Below are 12092 nucleotides of genomic sequence, written 5' to 3' on the forward strand. Positions count from 1 at the left end.
CCTCAAAGTGGCTTCAAATGTGAAGTGGTCCCTAAAAATAAAATGGTGTTGCAAAAATGAGAAATCGCTGGTCAATTTTTAACCCTTATAACTTCCTAACAAAAAAAAAATTTTGGTTCCAAAATTGTGCTGATGTAAAGTAAACATGTGGGAAATGTTATGTATTAAGTTTTTTGTGTGCCGTATCGCTGTGATTTAAGGGCATAAAAATTCAAATTTGGAAAATTGCGACATTTTCAAAATTTTCGCCAAATTTCCGTTTTTTTCACAAATAAACGCAAGTTATTTGAATGCAATTTTACCACTAACATGAAGTACAATATGTCACGAGAAAACAATGTCAGAATCACCGGGATCCATGAAAGCGTTCCAGAGTTATAACCTCATAAAGGTACAGTGGTCAGAATTGTAAAAATTGGCCCGGTAGTTAACGTGCAAACCACCCTTGGTAGTGAAGGGGTTAAAAATGACCACAGCTGTAGAGCAAGTGATCTTCATGCATTAGAGCAGAATGGTAAACTAAGGACCTCGTGTTCAGTTTTGTAAATTATCCCTAGTGGCATTAGATCAGTATATGGTCCACGTCTTGCTCTTCACCTGTGGTGTATCAGTCATGCCCTACACTTGCTACAGAAGTTTAAAAAAAAAATGAAATAAATTGAAACCTGTATAAAATTCTTTATAGAAAGTTTACATTTGTAAACCAGGATTTGTAACTTTTTTTTTTTTTTTTTGCTTTAGCAGAAATTCTATCATGTACTGGCAGTTTTATATATTTTATATATATTTCCTTATATTTTAAAGGAAAAACAAATGTTTATGAATTGGTGACTTTTGCAAAAGATAGTGTCAACTCTCATGTCGTCACACTGGGACCGAAGAATTTCCCTGAAAACGAGCGAGAACCGTGGCTGGTGGACTTCTTTTCTCCTGTGAGTGGAAATTGTTTTCTTTGTTTTGTGTTTTTGTTGTACAGTATTTCTTATGGTGTAAAAAAAAAAAAAAATCTGGGCCATGTTGGATGGCCATTTTAAGAGTTTGAAGAGTTTGTACTTTTTCTTTCTTTTTTTTTTTTTTTAATATACAATCACCTGGGTTATTTATTCGTAGCAGGAAATGTGTTTTGCCATGCAGAGAAAAATGATAGTTTCTGACTATAGATGAGCGATATCCCAAACTAATTTTCAGGGTTCGAACTGGATACCTAATGTAAGGTGCTGAACTCCAAACGTGGACTTTTCCTGGAAGACTATTTTAGGCTATGTTCACACGTTGCGTTGTTGCAGTGTTTTTTGTTTTTTTTCATCTGCAGACAAAACCTGCGTTTTTTGTTTTTTTTGGGGGGGGGGCATTTTGCTGCATTTTCCATGCTGATCCAGTTTGTAATTGTTGTTGCTCCTGAGTTTTCTGCACCAAGAACGCAGAAATACCCGATACCTGCGTTTTTTTGCGGCATTTTTGCTCTTACTCTGTGCTTTTTATGGGTGAAAAAAAACGCTGAATGAAGTGACATGCTGCAGTTTTCCAAATCGGTCAAGAAGAAAAGCCGCGGTGAGTGCATGAGATTTCTGAAATCTCAGAGCTTTTGCTGGTACTGTAAAACGCAGCTTTTAATTTGCATAACGTAAAATTAGCAAAAAGACGCAACATGTGAACATAGTCGTACTGTTCGTGGAGAGAAAGAGAGATTTTTCTTTCAGCTCCAAAGTTCAGGTCGCCATTGATTTTTTTTTTTTATTGAGTTCGGGTACCCAGACTGAAGTTTGGACTAAAGTTTGAACAAACCCTGAACTTCCAACAGGTCTGCTCATTCCTATTTGTGACTCAAAAAGGATATTGCTTTTCCTATTTCATATTGATCACGTTTATTGCTCATCAAACATGGATAATTCTACATTCCTCGTTTTAGTGGTGACAGTAATGTAGCCCCTTGTTGAAGGGGCTTTTCTCTGCTCACTTTTGCCACTAATTAGGCGTTTCGGAGAGCGATCCCAGTTGACAAGGTAAATGTTTGCACTTTATTGCTCCTTTTCCTGATGGAATCGCCTAGAAGGGGCACAATGCGCGGATCTAAGAATGCTCCACCAGCACTGCATCACTATGTTATGTCAGTATATGTGTGATTATAAAGCTTTTTATTCCTTTGATGTGCAGTGGTGCCCTCCATGTAGAGCCTTGCTGCCAGAATTGAGGAAAGCTTCAAAGCGAGTGTTTGGGCATGTGCGGTTTGGCACCCTGGACTGCACGATTCATGAAAGTCTCTGCAATATGGTAAGTGACTATGGAGTGCAGGGTTTGTGTAGTGTGTATCCTACAGTATGGAAGCGCCTTACACTGTCTGTTATAAAAGGATGATATTCTCGTTAACGATTCGTGTCCACATTAGGGAAATGTTAACCTATTCTCACCATTCCCTTACAGCATCACATAAGAGCTTACCCCACAACCGTCGTGTTCAATCAGTCCAATATCCATGAATATGAGGGACATCACAGTGCGGAGCAAATCTTGGAGTTCATTGAGGTACTGGATATATATTAGCTGCAGCTGTTGAGTGAAACCCAGATATTATCATAATGAGAAGAATTTAAAGGGGTTGTGCAGAGCCGCTCACTGTCATATCGGATGGTGAGCGGCGCAGATCATGTCGGGTCTGAACATACCTGCCAGAACACGAGCATGATTGGCCAGTATTGGGCACCTGTCCTATTCAATAAAATATGAGCCGCAATTCACAACCTCTTTTTTAAAACAGCAAAAAATGTTATCCTCTTTATATATGGCAGTCATCATATTATTTAGCACTGTGTACTTACAATTGCTCATTCTGCCTTTCTACCCAGATAATTCTTCTCTTTTCCATTAGGTCTTTGGCAGCACATGATTAAAAACTGACTAGCTGAATCCTTCTAAGCTCTATGTAGATACGGGAGGTCAATTTTTCCTGTATGAATCACTGCAAAAGTCCCTGAGAGCAGCTAAGTCAGGAGTTAAAGAGGGGAATGATTTTTGCAGGGACAAGAGACTTCCTGTTTTTACATACAGCATGAAAAAAGAGAATAGTTATCTTTTAGTGTATTCCTACACTACTAATGTGACTCCTAATAAGTGATCTTTACTGAACACAACGTATAAGTCAGAGAAAATGGCTACATTTATCTATATATTTTATTTTGTGGATATGATTTTGTGGCTCTCGCTAAAGTATATTTATTACAGGTTCCCCCTCCTGCACAACTCTCCTGTCCACAAAATCGCTGCTGGTGGAGGATCATGTGACCAGACCTGCCCATCTCCTCCTCCAATGGAAACGCAGCTTTCCCGCGTGCTGTTTTCCATTGGACGATGCTGATGGACATATCCGCTCACATGCTCCTGCATCAGTGGCCACTTGGTGGATCAGAGAGTAGATCAGTCTGAGAGGAATATTATTTTTTGGTTGCTTCATGGGGGACACAAGGACCATAGTGGTCACTCGTTCAGCATCCCCCCCCTACTATGGTTCCTATGCCCACCCCATGAAGACTACACTTAATACATTTTACTGTGAGAACCAAATATCTTCATTTTATAACACCATTAAATCTGTTTTCTTTGTCATCTGCAAAATTTGTGACTCTCTTCTCATCCTTTGGTCAATTTAGGATCTTCGCAATCCTTCCGTTGTCGTTCTCACACCCATAACTTTTAAAGAGCTGGTGAAGGGGCGAAGTCGGGATGAGATCTGGATGGTGGATTATTACGCTCCTTGGTGTGGACCATGTCAGGCCCTGATGCCTGAGTGGAAGCGCATGGCACGGGTACATGATAGTCTTGCTTGTGGTATTGTGGTCTTATAGTAAGGGTGTGTTCACATGCAGCATTTTTGCTGCATTTTTTTTTACCGCAGGAAAAATAGAAGCAGTTCTCAAAAATAAATTCTGCAGTGATTCTACATTAAAAAGTGCATTTTTTTATGAATTTTCTGTGCGGTTTTGATGTGTTGATTGCTGTTACGTTTTTTCGATCTCATTGGAGGAAAAACCACTGAAAGAATTGACATGCTGCAGTTTAGATTAAAAAGAGTAAAAAAAAAAAAATGTAACGTGAATGAGATTTTAGAAGTTTACTCCGAAACACTGCACATTTTTCCTGCTCTGAAAAGGTAGCAGACTACATGTGAACAGGTCCTCCGTTGTTTCAAGGAACCTTATAATTTGGATTGATGTATTCAGACCTGGACCGCATGTGTCCCATCTGGAAGTGATTGCTTCCTAATTGTGCTCTCCAGTTCCCATTACAAGCTGTTTTCTTATGATACCATTGTACGGCAATAAGTTTTTATTTTATATTTCAGCATTTAAGCGGATTGATCAATGTTGGAAGCGTGGACTGTCAGAAATACAGCGCACTTTGCAGTCAGGAATATGTCCAGGCGTATCCAGAAATCAGACTTTATCCGGCAAACCGGGACAATCTTAATTTTTACCAGTAAGTGCCAGTCATGTTCTTTATATATGATGTTCTTCAGACTGGAGCTGCCCCATGTAATCACCGGCTCTACTCTTCTTCTTTTTTTTTTTTTTTTTTCCGTTTAGTGCATATACCGGCTGGCACAGAGACTCCTATTCTCTGAAAAACTGGGGACTTTCGTGAGTAGCCATTTACAGTTACAAGGTTATCTAAGCAGTGACTTGAAATAATTCATCAGCAATGGAGCAGTACTTTTCCCATTTATTACCTAACCATAAGTTGGTTGATAAATGACTTCTCACTGGGGGTCCGGCACTGATCACTGGGGGGCCGGCGCAGATCACTGGAGGTCTGGCACGGATCACTAGAACCTGTGTTTTAAGCTGTGGGCAGAATTGAATGAATCGGCACAGTCATGCATGAGACCCTCCATTCAGTGTCTATGGGACTGATGGAGATGGCCGAGTAAATCACTCGGCTACAGTCATCAGTCCAATAGCTAATGACTAGAGTGGAAATACGCCTGTGCAACCATGCCGCTTCATTCAAAGCACCTCTCTCTATTAGATGTCAGCTTTCATTTCTTTAAATGGGTAGTCTGACAAATATCAACTATAATCCATTTTGGGGTATAATTCTGTACCCTTTTGTAAACTTGAATTCAAGGGCAGCCATTAAGAATCCTATCTGCTAGCCATTACCCTCCCTTCCTGTAAGACAGGATACATAGTAGATAGTTTACTAGTGTTGACTTTGGCTCATCCCTAATTAAAAGGTTTATAGCATGGTATAAAGTTATCTCCTACCCATAAAATAACAAGTGATTCTAAAAATGGGATTGTGCAGAGCCTTGCCCGAATGGACTAGAGACTTGGCGTAGGCATCTCCTCTACTCGTCTGCAGTCCCTACAGAACGGAGATTGCCATGATCTTTCTCTGCATAGCAATCGGATCCTAGAGGTGGGGGATGACTTCAAAACTTTGTGAAAACTTTTTAACTCCAATATTCTCTATTAAAAAAAAAATTCTAAAACTGGTAACACTTCTGCAGCGATTGACTGCTATGACCAGTAAGGCGGTCCTTATACAAGGCCCATATCGTAAGAAGGATTCAAAATATTTTTTTTTTTCTCTATGTATTACAACAGATATTTGCCAAAAATGGCTACTGAACTCACACCTGAAAATTTTAATGAAATGTTAACAAGCAAAGATCATTGGCTTTTGGATTTCTATGCGCCTTGGTGTGGTCCATGCAGGAATTTCGCTCCTGAGTTTGAGTTTGTGGCCAGGGTAAGTAGTCAGAAACTTCAGGTGTATAATACATCAATGAGTATTTGCTTGGAGTAACCAGTCTCAATCCTTAGTCATTAATTACCGTATATACTCGTGTATAAGCCGAGATTTTCAGCACATTTTTTTGTGCTGAAAATGCCCCCTCGGCTTATACACGAGTCATTCAGCAGAAACCAGCGGGGGAGGGGGAGCAGCGGCAGGAGCCAGTGGCTGGGAAGTCATACTCACCCCTCCCATGCCTCGCTGAACGTCCCCTGCATCCTCATTGTCCCAACGCTGACAGCTTCTTCCTGCCTTCAGCGGTCACATGGTGCCGCTCATTAAGGTCATGAATATGGACGCCTATGGGCATGGAAGCATATTCATGACCTTAATGAGCAGTACCATGTGACCGCTGAAGGCAGGAAGAAGCTGTCACCGCTGGACAACGGAGGATGCAGGGACATTCAGCGACTGTACAGCAGGGTGAGTATGAAGGCGGAGGACGGGGGCAGCAGGGGGGAGGACGGGGGGCAGCACGGGGGAGGACTGGAGGAGGACGGTGGCTGCACAGAGGGCATTGGAAGCATGGAGGAGGACGGGGGCTGCACAGAGGGCATTGGAAGCACGGAGGAGGACGGGGGAAGCACGGGGGAGGACAGGGAGCTGAGCCATACATAGAAGGGGGAGCGGAGCCACGCATACTGGGAGGGGGGGGGGGAGAGCCACACAGAGCAGGACAGGGATGAGGCGACAATGTATACCTGGCTTATACTCGAGTCATTAAGCTTACCCAGTTTTTCATGGCAAAATTAGGGGCCTCAGCTTATACTCGGGTCGGCTTATACTCGAGTATATACGGTAGTGATCAGTGGGTATCTGAGCACCTTGTCCCTATCACTACATTCCTCTTATCTGGTCATGCTACCTGCTCACCTTTTTGCTGAACATTGTGCTGTCACTTTTACTGTATTGCTATTTCTTGTGTTTAAAAAATCTATATATATGTACACTAGCTTGGCCCGTGCTAAATTTTCGCACATTGGTCATCAGGGGCGCAGGCAATTTCAGAAAAAGCAAGCTGGTCAAATGTAAATGTATTTCATGAGCTGATGAACACAGACAGGTATTTATATATTTAGATTGGTAATACAATAAATTGGTTTGATAAGTAGAGGCCAAAAAATGTCTTCCCGTTGAGGTGCCACCTGCAGGTCATTGTGTCTTTCTGCAGGTTTATGAAAATGAATGTTTAAACTGTATTTAGTGATAAAATCGTGAATGTGTGGTTTGTTTGGCTGTTTTCTTGCTGAAGGGAGCAAGTTTACCTTTGAAATGGTGTATCGTGTGTGTGTGTGGGGCGAAGTAATCAGCGAAAAAGCAGTGCATGTATACAAATGTGTTGGTAGTGTGCTTTGGGGTACTGTGGTGACACCTACAGGTCATTTGTCCTTACTGAAGGTTTATGAGAATTAATGTTTAAACTGTATTTTGTGATCAAATCGTGGATGTGTGGTTTGTTTGGCTATTTTCTTGCTGAATAGGGCAAGTTTACCTTTCAAATGGTGTATCTTGTGTGTATGGGTGCAGTATGAACCACCGAAAAACAGTGTTTAGAAATAATAGAATAGATGTGTGTGGGTTATTTTTTTTTATACATTTTTGGATTCTGCGTTTTCCAATAGATGTTGTATTTGTCTTTTTTTTTTTTGTAGCTTTTGAAAGGAAAAGTAAAAGCTGGAAAGGTGGACTGCCAGGCTTATGGGACAATCTGCGAGTCAGCAGACATTAGAGCGTACCCTACTGTGAAGTTTTTCCCTTACATGGGATCTAAACAGGTATTTGACCTTTAAATCTCCATATACACTTGTTTGTCGCACATACGGGAGCAGATCTGCAGAGGATGGCTGCTGTAATATTACCGGTACCTGCTCCCATTGCCCCCGGTCATTCTCGTGCATTTTCATAACCTGCGTGATCGAGCTTTACTGAATGTGCAGTTGGACAAGGAAATGTGATCATCTGGAGATTTGTCTTTTTTGTACAGAAAAATGCGAAAGGTGAACATGTGGACACAAGAGATGCCAAAGAAATAGTGAAGGTGGTAACTGCAAGAATCGGATTCATAAAGAAGCAAAACAAGCCGTCTCGGAAGGTACTGCCTGCTATAGCAGCGCTAACCCTTGCTCTTAGTGGCTTTCAAAGAGTATTTCGATATAGCCCATATATTGATGTTTGCCCCTCTGTTGGTCATATGTTTATCTAATACTTTAAAATCCCGTTTTAAGGGTAAAATAAGCTCAAGTATATATTCTATATAATATATATTTGGTATACATTACCGAATCTTCAAAGCACATTTGCAGGGAATGTTAAGATTTGCTTATTCAGACAAGTTCGGCAGACGACTAGTCTGACACTACTACGCAGGTCGATACAGACTTTATGGAGACAGAAGGAGTGTTAAAGGAATTGTCCAGGCTTGGGAAAATATTCCGCAGTCACTTTATATGACTGCTGAATGATAGCAATTGCCTGTGTGAGCGGCCGGCCAGTAGTCGAGTACATGTATGCGATTTGTATAATGGAGGTCACATGATGGCTAGCCGCACTCGACTTCTCTTCATAGAAGTGAATAGAGAGAAGCCAGTCACCTCTAGTCTGCACGTAACCACAAGTCACATCCACGTGGTCACAGGACTGCTTGCTCGCACTGGCAATACCGCACGCTGTCATCATTGAGCAGTCTGAAAACACATAGTGACTGCAGACTGTTGTCTAAAGGCTCAACACCCCCTTTAATATTATTATTTAGTCCTGATACAGGAGGCATATTTTCAGCAGCACATATCTTTCTGGGATGTTTGTGGTGTGCTGCTGATTACTGCAGTTTATAGGCCTCCATAAATTAGTAGATGAACAAGCGTCTGTCGAATGGTCCACGGCCTGTTTACATGGGCCAGTGATCAGGAGCTTGTGCTCTCATGGACGCTCCTACGGCTCCAGCGTGAAGGGGCCTTTAAACAAGAACATTCAGGAGATACTGATCAACAACCATCTTAAAATTAAGTTCTAAAAGATCCAAGTTTATGGCTCCCAGAGACGGTTGGGGTGTACTGTGTTTGGCAACCAATTAAAGAGAATGTTTGGAGACAGATTGTGGGCTGCTCTGTTCTCCTTCATCTGCTCTTGGGGTCCGTTTACACAGACCGACCGATTTCTGGTCGATTAATAGCCTGTTTAAATAGGCAGACCATAGTAAATGACTTGCACTGAGCAATTTGGAATAGATGGCTCAGTGCGCATCAGCAGCCATTGTTCTCGGCAGCACATTTCCGGCTTACACAGGACAATCACACCCAAGATCGATGATCTTTTGCATTTCCCAAAAAATCGTTTCACCCAACGATCAAGCTCTTTGCTCATTCATTGATTGATGGGCAGCCTGTTTACACCGCAAAATAATGGTGAAACGGCGTTAAGAATCCCCATTCACCTTAATCGTTCAATGTAAACACAGCTTTAGCCATTTGTTGTTAAAAGGGATGTTCTCTGCCATTCTGACTTGCTGGCAGAATTTAATAAACAAGCCTCCTGCTATTAGTGCTACTTCCAAAAGTCCTTTTCAGCTGAATGCCAGGCACACTATGTAGAGCCCAAAAATCTGGATCCAGTTTGGAAAAGCCCAAAAAAATGAGAGATGCCTATGTTAGTCATTGAGGTGCCTAAAAGCAATGACCATTGGCTTATTTAAGCTTAGTTACTACTGATGCTTCATATATGTTTGTGTGTGTTTCAGGATGAATTGTGATGGAGATGATTGGGGTTCGCTAGCTTCATCTTTGGTGTGTACTTCATAGAAAATGTAAAACCCGTGCATTGGATCAACATGAAGGCCTGTGCCTGATGAGCACGAGAAGATGACGTCTACTTTGAAGAAGCTGTCGCCTTTTCACTCCACGATACCTTGCTGCTGTTACTGGTGTTTATTTCAGGATTTCTATGAGATTAGTTGTATGAAGGGGCCGTAGATATGAAATGGAGAACCCTCGAAGCTGGTGATCTGAGCATTGACATGTGCAAGCACCAGTGGTGTCCTACAAGGTGGACATATCTTCATCCATGCCCGGCCGGCTGCGCTCAACATTGGTAATGATGAAGCGATTTTAATAGGATTATCATTATCTTGCCTTAATGGAACATGGAAGCATTCTTACTATTTATGTTATTACACAAGAGCTGGGTTTCTATACTCACAGAGAATACTAAGGTGTGACATGGGTTATCTTCTACATTTTTGGTATATTCACAAGATATTCCATATAAGCATGAAGGGTCGGGTCCAAAATCACCTAGACTGGTGGCCATATTTAGGACAGTGCTTGCCATTGACTGCTTTGGAGAGATTCGGCTCCTTCCATTGTAATCTATGGGAGTTATGGAAAAACCAGTGGGTGCCCGCTTCTCCACTGCAGTCTAGGGGGCACTGTTTCTGTATAACGGCATACAAGGGTCACCGGACCTGACTCCTGTTCTGCCACGTCAACTCACATTTATGGCACATGATGGGAATGTATAATTTTGCTTTACGTTTACAGAAAAACTTTTCAATAGGCGATCACTTTTCTCCCCAATAATTTCCGCACCTTTACCGATAATACATTAATTGTGACTGTATTTTTTTTATTTAACTCTTGTTGCATCTTTGACCTTTAACACTCCTTTGATAAACCATCCTAAAGCCCTAATTCATAACTGTTGAATAACGTTGATTTAGAAATACATGGTAAAATTAAAAAAAAAAAAAGAAATATAAAAAAAGCCTGTTAAGGACTGTGTTAGTCTTTGCAGTGATGCAGCTTTGCAAAAAGTATTGATCAAAGCAATATCCTACCATTGACTATACAGCTCTTATACATACTTACAGTCTATGGATAGAAATATTGGGACACGCACACATTACACTTACAGGAACTTTTATGACTTCCCATCCTAAAGCTATAGGCAATAACATGGAGTTGCCCCAACCTTTGCTGATGTATTGGTTTCCACTCTTCTACAATGACTTTCTGCTAGACTTTGCCATTGTGATTGGTGATGTAAGGCTTGCATGTAGCTGCTGGACCGCGAAGCTCTCGGAGGAGGTTTGGCACCTGCAGATATGGAGTCAGCAGAGTGTTGGTGATTTCTTTTTTTTTTTGCACTATACTCAGTAACATTACAGAAAGGAAGGAAGAAATAGCATGATCTGTCTTGTTACACCGGCGTACACCACCATGTAGAGCGCGTTCGAGGGTGCGTCACAAAGTAACGCATCATCGCTAACACATCCTGAATTTGACCTGCGTTAGGATGCGTTACTATAATGGCGGCCAATGGGTGCGTTAACGCATCCGTTACATAGCGTTATTGCCGCTTTGTAGCAGATGCGTTGAGAACCCACCTTAAGGTGCAGTGCCTCCCAATAAGCACGGAGTCTAAGCTCATCATCTACTGCCTCATTCTTGTCACATCTCCACTTGTAAATGTCACAAATTTAGTATTTTCTCTCCAGCTGGATTGTAGTCTTGGTTGCATTGACTGTCAAACCTTTCTGGTTTTCATCGGGTAATATTTTTGGTTAGACCTTTAGCAATAGAAGATTAGAATATATATATTTTTTTTTATCAGACATCAAGGTTAATTCCAGAATTCTTCACATCTCATGTTCGCAAATTGAAAATTTCCGTTAAATGTATTAACTTGATTTGCCAAGAAAGAAAAAAAAAAAAGTTATCCTAGTTTGTTCTATTTTATGGAAATCTTTTTTTCAAAATGGTTTTGTAATAAAATCTTTAAAAGCTAAAACTTGTGTTGTGTTCTCTTCTTCTGAAAGTATTTCTACGAGTGAGTAAACCAAGTTGCCCTACACCTGTCTTGTGATTTGGCTTCCCATACGTGGCATTATTATTTGCAGAAATGATCACCACTGCAGTGATCTTCCAGATGGAGAAAGGGAAGCTTTCATCATTTTTTTGTGGCATCCTCTTCTAGGCTACGGCTGAAAGTCTGGCCATCTTCGTAATCTGTAGCCACAGATCCAGCAGGTTTTACGTGATTACGACGGATCTTGTCATAACCTCATAATGCCACATGTAGTAATTAGTGATGCGCGAACGTGCTGGGATAAAGTTTATACGGGCATGCTCATGTGCTAACCGAGTGACTTCGGCGTGCTCAAAAAATATGTTTGAGCCCCTTCGGCTGTTAGGCAATCCCTGCATGTGTTGCAACTGTTGAACAGCCACGGGGACTTGAACATATTTTTCGAGCACGCCAAAGTCACTCTGTTAGCACACGAGCATGCTCGGATAAACCTTATCACA

The 12092-nt window shown here is 41.4% G+C and overlaps 1 protein-coding gene across 1 annotated transcript in view; it reads left to right on the forward strand.

Annotated features, from left to right (window-relative positions):
* DNAJC10 (DnaJ heat shock protein family (Hsp40) member C10) overlaps positions 1 to 11574 on the forward strand; it is a 104452-nt gene extending 92878 nt beyond the window's left edge. Inside the window, exons 14-23 of the mRNA XM_073577499.1 lie at positions 805 to 932; positions 2155 to 2271; positions 2422 to 2523; positions 3645 to 3800; positions 4337 to 4470; positions 4578 to 4631; positions 5601 to 5745; positions 7443 to 7565; positions 7775 to 7882; positions 9527 to 11574. Coding sequence (XP_073433600.1) covers positions 805 to 932; positions 2155 to 2271; positions 2422 to 2523; positions 3645 to 3800; positions 4337 to 4470; positions 4578 to 4631; positions 5601 to 5745; positions 7443 to 7565; positions 7775 to 7882; positions 9527 to 9538 — 1079 coding nt within the window. The 3' untranslated portion in view covers positions 9539 to 11574. The remainder of the gene's footprint in view (positions 1 to 804; positions 933 to 2154; positions 2272 to 2421; positions 2524 to 3644; positions 3801 to 4336; positions 4471 to 4577; positions 4632 to 5600; positions 5746 to 7442; positions 7566 to 7774; positions 7883 to 9526) is intronic.
* Positions 11575 to 12092: the final 518 nt, after the last annotated feature.

This window comes from Dendrobates tinctorius, unplaced genomic scaffold (assembly GCF_039654945.1).
Source record: "Dendrobates tinctorius isolate UK_male_01 unplaced genomic scaffold, ASM3965494v1 ptg000056l, whole genome shotgun sequence".
Lineage (NCBI taxonomy): Eukaryota > Metazoa > Chordata > Amphibia > Anura > Dendrobatidae > Dendrobates > Dendrobates tinctorius.